This window comes from Dermacentor variabilis, chromosome 8, assembly GCF_050947875.1.
Source record: "Dermacentor variabilis isolate Ectoservices chromosome 8, ASM5094787v1, whole genome shotgun sequence".
Taxonomy (NCBI): domain Eukaryota; kingdom Metazoa; phylum Arthropoda; class Arachnida; order Ixodida; family Ixodidae; genus Dermacentor; species Dermacentor variabilis.
The window spans coordinates 123,737,200-123,749,649 of record NC_134575.1 but is presented as its reverse complement, the minus strand read 5'-3'; the positions used below and the strand labels follow the sequence as shown (position 1 = coordinate 123,749,649).

At 48.1% G+C, this 12,450-nt stretch overlaps 1 protein-coding gene across 1 annotated transcript in view; it reads left to right on the top strand.

Annotated features, from left to right (window-relative positions):
- LOC142591257 (angiotensin-converting enzyme-like) overlaps positions 1–3,633 on the top strand; it is a 62,043-nt gene extending 58,410 nt beyond the window's left edge. Inside the window, exons 11-13 of the mRNA XM_075703596.1 lie at positions 2,259–2,357; positions 2,427–2,549; positions 3,326–3,633. Coding sequence (XP_075559711.1) covers positions 2,259–2,357; positions 2,427–2,549; positions 3,326–3,578 — 475 coding nt within the window. The 3' untranslated portion in view covers positions 3,579–3,633. The remainder of the gene's footprint in view (positions 1–2,258; positions 2,358–2,426; positions 2,550–3,325) is intronic.
- Positions 3,634–12,450: the final 8,817 nt, after the last annotated feature.

The window sequence follows — 12,450 nt, the reverse complement described above, 5'->3', positions numbered from 1 at the left end:
TGGCATTGTACAAAGATCTGTATAGCGGCACAGTAACATCACATCACACAGATCTCTATATAGAATTTTTGGCTTCCATCATTTAAAGTGTTTAGAGGAAAAGTCACACCGAAAAAACGGGTGGACATACGAAGCTCCCCGAATGTAACCCCGAATACAACGATGCACATGATCCGTTGAGACCACAAGATTTGTTAGGGAATTACCGAACCGCGTCTGGCACAATGTTCAATGGAGCGGATCTTTTACGCCTGTCAAGAACATAAACCGATTAACTATTTGGCGCAGATACAAGTGGCCTAACGATAACCCGCCAACGCGGACTCGCCTAAACAAATTGGTTCTGCTTGTTCGCTCCTACGAGGAGCCCCAGAAAAACACTGCAATTATTCGGTAAACGATCAGATTTGACATCGCGTGTCTCCTCGCACGCGAGGACACGTTTATAGAACGTTTTGCGGGAAGAACTGATCTATAAACACATCCTAGTGCGCCAGGAGACACACGATGTAACATGCGCGGCACGTAGCATGCGCGTACTGTCGATACGCACGAACTTTTCATTGCAGTTCCGTTATATTCCACCAGCTGTCCCGACAAGTAGCAGTTGCATATAACAGTTCCATACAACTCCTCGCAAGCGACGAACCTGAAGAAGCGAATCGTAGAGCTACGTGCTCGGCGGCAACCAGGCAACATCGGGTTCGGCAGACCGTTGTGTAAAGAGCAGGACAAGCCGCAGCTCGCCATCGACTGCGGGCGGACAGTTCAGATCGTTCTCGCGAAAACGACGCAGAGAGACTTCGCCGGGAAGACCCCGTAGTGCGTGGTGCCCAAAAGGGAACTTCTACGGAGCCGCTCTTCCAGCTGTGTGCCGCGCTGGCATTTTTTTCACTAGCACCTCAGCATGAATGTCAGTGTGCCTACAGAGTACATGCCCACAACGCTCATGGCAGCCGCCAAAGGCAGAAGGCTGGCCATGTTGCACCATTAAGTTGACTGAGCGCTGCGTGGACAGGTGGTCCACTTATCTTTGTCGTTTTCGAAACCAAACGCGCCCCGCGGTCCCGAAGATCATCTAGCCTTGCATGTGGGAAGAACACATGCGCCATCGATTGCGGGTCAGCACAACTGCGGCGGCGGCGCCGACATCCTGAACACGCCTCGAGCGTCCGTATAGTTGCCACCCTTATAAACTGCAGAAAGAACAGCAGAAAACTTGCACAGCCCACGCACAGTGGGACGTGGAGTAATCGAAGGCACTTCTGCGCCGCAACATTTGTGCAATTTATTGTGTTGCACGCAAAACACCCGTATGAATCGGCTGTGATGAAATGATGGTTGAGCGCCGATGCCTATGACTATCCTGACGTAACAACACGATAGACGCTTGCAGCAAAAAATAAATTTAGTTGCTGAAAAGGACGATGAACTGTACCAAGCTTGTTGCGTTAGCCTTGCACCAACCTGGTTGTGATGCATATGTCATGCCGGAATGTGATGCTTATATTTTAAATTTATTTATGTTTAGATAAAACCTTCATTGCAATGTATAAAACTGTCCCGCAAGGTGACAGATCGGTATGTCCTGACGGATACACGCTATACCGATTTCCGCATTACGGATATCGCTTGATAAATTATCACCAAGTTTCCTACGTAAGTGAGTCTACCACTTCCTCCGTACAATCATGGTAAACCGACTCACGTGCTCTCTTGTAGGCAAACATGTCGATTAATATGACACGATTTTTTTCTTTGCCCTCCTTTTCTAATAAAGGTTCCCCGCAGCTTAACCTCAAATTTTATTGACTTGCTTTACGATCACCTAAGAGCACGGAGCAAGAAATATTTAGGAGTGGAAACTCCGCTGTTTGCGGCGACCAGTAAAGGTCACAAGCCCGCGGATATATTTTCATGCTGGGGGCACCTGGCGGCATGGGAAGAAATTACCGCCGTTTCGGTTGCCAGGGCAACCGGTTTGGCGTGTTGCTCCCGTTCGGCCGCGCGCCTGTCTTCTACCACGGAGCGGCCGGAGCTGCCGGAGCCGCCGAGCCGCCTGCCGTGCGCTGCTTTTTTTTTTTTCCGCTGCGGCTTCTACGACGCGCCGCATGGTGCCGCCACTGTATACGGTAGCGTCGGCGCATGCAACAATTGTGACTTTATCTGGTCGCCCGCGCTCGCTCCGCCTGACTGGAGTTTACTCCGTGCCTAAGAGGCATAAAAACTGCATTCTAAAGGACTCACTTTCGTTTTAGGCTCCATTACCAAGGCATTTGTCCCGCAATACGTCGCTCACCAGATGACTTTGATCCGCCATCCAAGTACCACATTTCGGCAGACGTGCCGTATATCAGGTAGTCACGCTCACTATTTCTATCACTCAAAGAGAAGGATGCTCAGCTCACAGTGCATGTTTCATGCAGGTATTTTGTAAGCACAGTCTTGCAATTTCAATTCTACAAAGCACTTTGCGACGAAGCGAATCATGTTGGCCCGCTCCACCAGTGCGATTTTTACCATTCAAAGGAAGCGGGGAAGCTGTTCGGGTAAGTTTTCGGCGGACCTAACTTTCCATCAAACGAGAAGAATATTGGTTCGAGTTTCTTTCTGCTTTACATCAGCATTCTTCAAAATATCTTAGCCCATCTGGAAAGCAACTCTGACGATTTCTAATAATTTCACACATTTCTTTTCGCTTAAAATAAGGAGTACCGCAATAAGTTTAACCAGATACCTTGTTTTCCTTTTTTATGAGAGTAAGTGTTTTGATATAAAAAGCAAGCTAAATTTGTTATTCTTTCTGATTATGTAATAAAACATTAAAACAAACAAACATCGCGGTTAACAACCAGAAATAGAATTTCAGTATTTCCGCAACGAATATTTAGAAATAAGAAACAGCGAGCAGTAACTGACTTATGCTGCAATGTTATCCTAAGGAAAGTATATTCCATTGCAGTAATTGCACAATACAGTTTCCTGTGGAACATAAGAAAGGAATCGATGCTTCTAACCATTTTTAAAGCAATGGCAACGTGTTCAGACAAGCGCTGAAGACTAGAATCGAAGCCTAGACTTCTGGATAGGTTCCGGAACAACGTGCCTGCTTGCAGCGCTCAGTTTCAACTTACGAAGCACCCCACTTTTTCAACACTATGGTGTTTAATCCACGAAAACGGGCGTACGCGTAGCCATTTATGTATAGCACAGAAATTAGGGAGCCGGCCAATTTGACAGTCCTTCTTCCATTGTGATTCCGCTTGGTATTGTTTGTTACTGGGCTACCTGCAGGAAATCTTTAACACTTCATTTCTTTGCGCAGGCACGTGATGCAGTTGGGGTCTTCAAAGCCCTGGCCGGAAGTGCTAGCTATCCTAACAAGAGGGAAGACGAGAGACCTCGATGCTGGACCACTGCTGGAGTACTTCAGGCCACTGTACAGATGGCTCCAAGCGCGCAACAGAGGTCAATTCATTGGTTGGATAAGCTGGGATCCCCTTTCGTGCCCAGGGGTGACCACCTGTCGAGTAAGAAATTGGTACGACTACAACAATCCCTGGGCAGCTGGAAATTAGTTCAATATTGTCTGCGCATATTGCTAATAAAATTCATTGCCGAATAATATTCTGGAAACACGGAAAACTTTGGTGATTCGTTTATAGTGCGAAGTTTTCTTTCCCTATGGAAGGTACGGCTTGAAGTGAAAGTGAAGTTTCTGTGTTAGGATGGTGAAATGAGAGCAAAAATAAATTGTGAAAGAGCATGATGACTCGTTTCGTATAAAAACACAATGAGTGCCAGGCGTCGTGTTCATGGCGTCCTGGTATTTACTTTAGGGCGTGCGTCATTAGAGAGAGTGCACGGAATATTCTCACTCGATAACTTCACACGTATTCTATGAATATTGCATGTATTGTTAAAACCAGATGCCCGAGCACAGACAGTAAAAGCAAGCCAAACGCGCTTGCTTGCTGCTGTGTGTTACTATGCCTAGCGCATAAGGTCCTTAAAGAATTGGGACAGCAAAGAAACCAATAAGAAGGCTGCTTCGTATATATATATATATATATATATATATCCTTTCATGAATATTCTAAAGTGTTATTTTTTTACAGAGCACATACATTTCAGCCGGTGAAGTTCATTGTGCGAATTGCGTACGTGCTCAAAATATCCGAACCATTTCGCCAGCATACCTTCAACGTACGAACTGTATAAATTAGGTCGTAACTCACACCTGCATTTCAGTTAATTGTACAGCTGGGAAACGATTCCTTTATAAGGAAGGTTGTTCTTGGACTTTGTTTCTAAGAAATAACGATGCTGGATGTACTTTTGTTGCCTCCTCTTCGACTTCTGTGGTGCTGTGTCCACTTGCTGCTATGCGTAGAGCAGGCGGGAAAAAAAGAATAAGTGTTGTGTTACACAACGAGCACTTCGCAAGCCAGCTCTCCGTTTAGCCATTCTTTTCGATTTGGCTTTCACAAAAAAATTACCGACGATTACGTTACTTCCTAATGCGAAATTTGAGCGCAGCAAATAAGCTGTTTCACCTTTTGGATAGATTCAGGCAAAGAAATCGAGCAACACATGTATGCGCTATCACATAATTTTTTTTTATTTTTCACACGTATTCCTTTAACAAAGACTCCACTAACAGTTCTTGACAGTCATGAAGGAAGCTTTGTGGTCGGAGAAATAGACTGATATATGTTCGACTTGGTACACCAATGCTTGATTCTCAAAGACGAGATCTATACAAGTGCCTCGCGAGGTTGTCACAGCCGTGGGGGAAGCAGAGGCTAAGCGCCGCCGCCGAGAAGACCCTGCCGTTCGCGCCGCCGAAGCGGAGGCTCATCGCCGCCGTCGAGAGCAACCAGCAGTAAGCGAGGCTGAAGCAGAAGCTCATCGCCGCCGCCGAGAAGACCCTGCAGTTCGCGCCGCCGAAGCGGAGGCTCATCGCCGCCGTCGAGAGCAACCAGCAGTAAGCGGAAGCGGAGGGGGGCGGCGTGTACACCCAGCGGCAAACGATGGGGGCAGAAGCGCGCGCAGCAAGCGGACAACACGATAAAGGGAGGAGGGAAGAGATAGCAGCGACTGACTGATGCCGCTGACGGCGATAGTGAGTCAACCCCAGCTATCCGCCACACAAGAACAGGGGGGGGGGGACCCTTTCCTCCTCTTTCTGCATGGCGGCGACGGTGTTCTATGCAGTCACGTTATCTTGACTCTCTAGCGGCGTCAGCGGCATCCAGCGGTATCAGTCGGTCGCTGCTAGCGCTTGGGGGATGAAAGGGGGGCGGAGCTGGTTACGAGGCCGACGACGACGCCGACGACGACGCCGACGCGAAACCCAGGAACGGACGCCAAAGAGCTGCGCTCTAAAAGTCAGTCGAACACGTGAGCCGGCATGCGGTGGGCTTGACCCAGTGCTCTTGATTCCACGGGAGTTTTAAATTATGCGCACTTCTACGGATACATTCCAAACCAGTCTGTCCCCTTGCTTTTTTTGGTGTGTATGCTCGTGCAACATTAGGTCGTTTATAGTAACGGATACATTGATTGTCTTCGTATCAACGTGCGAGCGCACGGCCTCACGTTGCTGTTGCAGTTGCTGTCTTTTCGCAACAACGTGCGCTGAGCAGTGTAGTTGAAGACGCTAAAACTCGGTTTGACAAAATAATGTGTCGGGCCGACATTGCTGGCTTTATTTTGCCTGACGTTCCCTTCAACTTCGTTCCTTCATCAATGTTTATTTGCATTATCAGTTTGCCGAAGACATCACATTTATTTGTCTGTGGTTGATCCCAGCAAAAATATTTTTTTCGCTCCCATCACCACTGTCCGTTTAGTGACTTTGCAAACCGACTTGCCCAGATAAGTACTCCTTAGCCTCCCCAATGCTATACTTTATTCCACCTTCACACATTTATGTCACCTGTGTAAATCACAAGTGTGCAAGTGTCTTTTCTGTCCACGTCTAATTTCCTTACTTTCCGTTGATCGTGAATCGAACTGCTGCTTCTGTCACCATGGCTGTTTATGGGCAGTGTTTTATTAGAACTTTTCTCAATGTCCTACCGTTCCCGTCCATGTTGGATTACTGCGCAAGGTTTGGCAACTTGAGTAGTGGAATGGATGAGCATAATAATAGTTTTAAAGGATTCGACAGAGGCAGCAGTACTGAGATTGAGTGCGAGTATTTTGTATTATCACCTCTTTTCTTTAATCAGGTTCCATCGCGTGGCCTCCGTGCTGTTTCAAGACGCAATAGAACTCTTCGCGACAAAACCACGCGTTCTGCCACGACGTCATTGAGTCAGCTTGCCTATACCTCGTTCGCTATCTCTGCACGGTTCACCGCAGTTCTGCACAGCTGGCGCTGCAATCAAGGTACAGCACTAACGTTCGCAAATGGCATTCTGGGCTTGAAACGGGATGCATTGTCGAGGTTGTAATTTAAAGGGCCCTGAAATAATTTTGACGATATTGTACAAACGTACTCAGGTACCAGGTAGCGCCAACCAGGTAGCGTCATCGATAATTTTTCCAACTTTATGGTGACCAAATGTTGTTGCTAATAGTTCGAATGTTCGTTACTTTGTTCCTACAAAAGAAGTAACAGAGCATACACAATGACAATTTATCACAGCACTCAAACACTTCCGACGCACAGCAGGTGCATTCTGCTTGTGTTACAACGTCTTTTGTGTTGACGGGATCTGCCCGGACAGCTCCGGTCTCGAGCGTCCTTTTCGCGAGGACCATTGGCGGTCCTCGCGATTTGCAGACCGTTGTGGTCTGCAATCGAGCGACCTGCATTATGTCAAGCTGCGACGTTGTGTCCAACTGCAAGGCAACACGCGAGTGGTTTGGCTGCCGTGCATCGGGCTGAAGGTATCCGATCGGCGCCAGCATCTACGCGTTTGCAGCCGTCTCTTCCCGGTGGAGGAATGCGATCATAATAGAGGGTTTCAGCGTATCTGGTATTCGGGTAAACGCAAGCGCAATCGGGCTGGGCCAGGGCGTCTTGCTGGATCAGCGGAGGTGCTAACTTGAACTTCCTGCACGGTGCAGCCATTTGGTGGCACAGAGCGCAACCAGACAAACAGACATAATATACAAGTGACCAAGTGTTAGCTTATTTGCTGCTACTCTGAATTTTCATCACGAGCGTAATTGTTAACACATTGCCATTTTAAATGTATAGAATGTTTTACACACGATAACAGCAATATTCGTTCTCAGTTTGGCTGCTTAACCTCTGCGCCACCAAGTGGATGCACCGTGGAGGCAATGCGGGCCACTGACATTTACGGTAAAAGCTCTTTATCATAGCGGCCATATTATCGAGAAACATTAGTTTACGCCTCAACCCACCTCTCAAAACGCCCAGCTAGCCTGCAGTTACCGGAATAGCGGACACACTGTGCACTACGGGAAAATGCTCGCAGCGCGCGCGTCTTGGATAGCTGTCGCGGGGGATCGACGGCCAGGCAGCTAGCGGAGGGGCTGGAGAGGCTTCGCGCGCTGGCTTCAATATCTTGAAGCCAGCGCGCGAACCGGATGTAGACGGCACGACGTCCCGTCATGACGCAGGGCCAGTGAAGGTGTAGCTTAGCCCCGATTACGCGGCAAAAAAGTTGATGAGAAAAAGCGTGGCTAGGGAAGAAAGTAACTTTTAATCGTCCATAGCTCTCTTAGTGTGAGACGCTTCACTTAAATTGTGTAACGGTTTTACTTCAACTATACTCTACGAGCCTAAAAAATTTCTCCGAACTGTTTCAGGGACATTTTAACCGATTTTAAACGATAGAACTGGCGCTGTGATTTTCGTCAGTCTGCGAATAATGAAATAACACAAATATCACCTCTTCAGAAGTTTGCCAAGGTATATTTATTGGTTCTCAATTTACAATGGCGTACTACATCTAGTACACTGGGCGCATGGGGTTTCAAGGTCAAGGCACTTGTCATTCTACTCCTATCTCGTTATATGAAATTTTTCAAGCTTCTTTTTCGAGGCACAAAGTGGTCGTACCCTTCTCTCATCTCCATGATGCTCAGGTCTGACAAAATCGGTATCGCAGCTGGTTTCCGATTTTTTAGGTGTAGTGACCTTGACCATCCCCCGTGAGTGAGCATCCAAACACACATATAGCGTGTTACGAACGGCCTGCGGAGGCTGGTGAACTAGACGAGAAGCGACCGTTGAAACCTGCCCGGCCTGCTGCGATGACTTGCTTTGAGAAAATAACAATGCGTCGAGTCAACAGCCCATCGGCGTCACCATGTCTGCTGTGACGACTCACTTTGTAAGGACCACAATGCGTCGCGTCCCCAACCGAACGGCTCCGGGATGTCTAGACGCAGTCGGCGACCAAGTAGTGGAGTCGCTGTCGCCTTCACGGTTTAATTGGAGTGGAGGAACTACTGGAAGATGAAGTTTTGTGGCACCGTCTCACGGGTCTTAGAAGCTGTCAGTCAGTGGAAAGACGCGGCGGCCACTGTCTGCGGAGTGGACATTGGGATCAAGATTCGCCTGCTCGGGGTAGGACCCTTGTCTGCGAGAACCCTCTCACCTCGGTGTGGTCACTGAAACCTGTGCGGAAGTGAGTGCGTAAACCCTCCCCCTCAAAGGCGGGTTGACGACGATGACTTTGGACGCTCCCATCGGTCGATGTTTGAACGGCCGCTTTGTCTGACTTAAGGATCTGGGGAGGACAGATTGAATTTAAGCAGCCTTCGTCGGCTGTTCAGTGTGCATTCTCTTTCAGTCATGCTAGACTGATGAACAGTAACGTTCTCCATGTAGATGCTGTAAATAAATCTCTTATTCCTAGTTCTCGATGAAATAAGTCTCTTCCTTCAACAACGTGTTCAGCGTGGATGAGTTGGACGACGTCATGGGCCAGCTACATCAATTTCATGCCCGACCCCAACCCTTACAGCTGGCTGACAGCGATGAGATGGACTTTGCGACGTGGTGCTGTGTCTGCGGTGACTGCTTGGTTCTTGCTTTGACTCTCTAGGCTTCGTTTTGTGGTTGTTCAGTTCAGAACAGTAGGGAAGCTGGTTTCTTGATTGTTAGCTAGGTTGTGTTTACCTAGGTGGGTTTAGCGCGCAGGACCAAGGCAGTAAAGCAGCAATCATGGAATTAAGGACACTGATTGATTGTTGGTGAGGAACCGGGCCTAGAGGTACGCAAGAAAATGCTAAGATGATAATTATTGAAGCTGATTTCCGAAAAGGCCAATGAGGAGGACTAAAATTGAGCTAGAAATTCTTAGGAAAGTAGAGAAACGGGACAGAGAGAGAGGAACACGAGTCGAGAAAAATGCAACTTGAGCTTGACAGAAAACGTTTGGAGTTGTCTCAAGGAAGTGAAGAGGCTCTGGGACGATCAAGTGAGGCAGAATCATACCGCACGGAAAGGCCGTTAACGCCATTTCAGGTCGGGAACTACATAGGCTTGTTCCGAGGAGATGTTGAAAGGACTTGCGAGAAGTTGAACTTCGGTCCGAGTAAATGGCCACAGCGGTTACTGTCTACGTTGCCGCGTGAGGCTGCGGAAGTAATCTTCAGACTCAGTGCGCAGGATGCATATGATTATGCAAAGGTTAAGGCTAGTCTTTTGAAGAAGTACCGCCTTTAAGCCGAAGTATTTCGGGAAAGGTTTAGAAGCACAGGCAAGAAGGATAACAAGCAATATCAGGAGTTTACATATAGCTTAAAGGCCAACCTAGTCGAGTGGTTGAAAAGCTCGGAAGCGTACTAGGGCAGAGACATGATTGTTGAATGCATGTGTCAAGAGCAGCTTTACAAAAGCATCCCACAATCTGTGAAGCTGTGTGTGCAAGACTGAGGAAATGTAAGCACTGTGGAAAGGGCGCCTGAATCAGCCGAAGTGTGCGCAACGCGTACGAAGCTGGACGCCGAGGACGGAAATTGGGACGGTCGAAATGGACCGCGGAAACCATTTCTGTTCTAAAAGGGTGCACAGACTAGACGACCGGAGCCTGTAGACGCGGAGGAAAAGCCGTCAGAAAAGAGCGAGGAGAAATGAAACCAGGAAACCGTAGAAAAAGAGCAGAAAAGAAAGTTCCAATATTTTAGACCGATCCGCTGCTATATGTGCCACAAACTGGGACATATCGCAGTAAACTGCGGGATGTCTAGCGTAGTTTTCTCCTACGTGGATGAAAAAGCGAGGATATGGAACTTTTAAGCCGATATCTTCACGACCTACAAGTTGATGCCAAACCGTGCCGGGCGCTGCGAGACTGTGCCGCCACTATGGACATTGTCCATCCGTCTTACGTGATGGTAGATGACTTCACTGGAGAAACAGCATGGATAAAATAGGTTATAGAAGAACACAGCGTGTGTCTGCCCATGGCCAAAGTCAACATCTGTGGACCGTTCGAGGAGCTCGTGACCGAGGCTGCAGTTCCCAAATTTTTGTCGCTGCAGTACCCTTACATTTTTGCGAATCTTTTGGATCAGTTACTGCGTGACAAATGGCTTAAACTGGGAGAGGGCGTAGTACAGGCGTTGACGCGAGGCCAAGTTCGTAAAATCGCGTCGCTTTCGGCTGAAGATGCAAAAGCTGCTCCTGCGGAAGTACCAAAAGAGGCAACTTCGATAACCGAATCCGAGCTAGGCTCGAGGGACCAGAAAAATGGTTGAAGAAAGCCTGCCAGCTCACCAGCTCAATGAGAGCGGATCACTATGATGTCAAAGTTCACGCATGCAGGAAGAGCGCGCTGACGTACTCGCAAGCGAGACAGTCGTTACTATCACCGGCATCACAGAACTTTGATCAGCTCTTACATGTGGACAGAGAGTCACTGGCCGCCGAGCAAAAGAATGATGACATCTTAGCTGAATTGCTTCACACAGTTAAAGAACCCATTGCGAGGCGCAACGTGACGATACCAGAGAGAGGAGGATTCTTGAATCAGCACTACAGAGACCGAAATTGCAAGATTCTAGATCAGTTAGTCATACCTACTAAGTACAGGGAGGACCTTTTGAGTCTCTGTCACGGAAATGGGTGGTCTGGCCACCTAGGCCTAAAGAAATGAAAGGAAAGATTGCCTATGGAATGCTACTGGCCTGGCTGTTTCAAAGACGTAGAAAACTTTGTAAGGTCATGCGACGCCTGCCAGCGCTAGAGTAAACCAGGAGAAACATGGAAAGCTCCACTAAAGATTGCGCCCTTAATATCAGAACTTTGAGACGACTTGTGATAGACACGGTAGGGCCTCCACCAAGACAAAATCTGGTTACAGGTACTTGTTTACCATGCTGTGTCTGGCCAAAATGTTTCCATAAGCAATCCCCCTGAAAGAGCTCAGCTCCACCGAAGTAGTAGACTCGCTTTTGACCGCATTCTCACGAGTTGGGATCTGAGCCGAAATTCAGGTGGATCAAAAGACAGTATTCACCAGCGCACCGACTACTACGTTCTCACACAAGTGCGGGGTAAAGTTTATGCACAGTTCCGTCTGTCACCCTCAGTCTAATAGTGTAGACAGGTGGAATTCAGTACGCGAGTTTTGGGGGCGCTCTGTTACGAGCACAAGGAGGACTGGGAGAATTGTCTTCCGGTCACTTTGTTTGCTTTGCGAACAGTTACTCATGAGGCTACAGGGTTCTCACCAGCAGAACTAGTGTATGGGAGGACTCTCCGTTCTCCACTGGGAATGTTAAGAGATGTGGCAAGAAAGAGGAGGCAGTCCAACAGTGGTGGAATACGCGCTAAATCTGCTGGAACGGCTTAGCGCCACCCAAGAACTAGTCAAAAAGAATATGGGAGTAGCTCAAAAGAACGCTAAGTTCTATTACGGCAAGAATGCGAGGCTTCGTATGTAAATCAGCCTGGAAGAATTGGGAAAACATTCGGTATGCTCGCACGCTCTTAGACCCGAGCAGCCTACAGCCTACAGACCCGACAGAGTCAGCGATCGGCCAGGTAGAACCGAACTACTAAGGCATGAAATAGAGCTGACATCAACCGAACCCGTAAGATGAAAGCTTTACAGGGTATCTCCACGACAGAGAGAAATTATGGGGGCAGGGATACAGCGCATGCTAGAGTTGGGAGTTCTTGAGCCCGCTGAGAGTGACTACACGTCACCGCTAATACTTGTAGAAACCCCTAATAAGGACCGTCGTCCATGTCTTGATTACAGGAAGTTAAATTCAATCACTAGGGGTCACTGTACCCGATAAACAACATTGTGGAACGGATCAAAAGAGTTTGCGCCGCTAAATACATTTCAACTACAGATCTCGTGCGGGGATACTGCAAGTTCCCCTTTCAGAAAGTGCCAGCCCCACTATGCCGCATCTATCTCACCTGCCCGCACTTTCCGCCGTCTCGTCCTGAGCTTCGAGCAGAAGAACACGCTGTTTAGCACCTCTAACTGAAAGGATATTCTC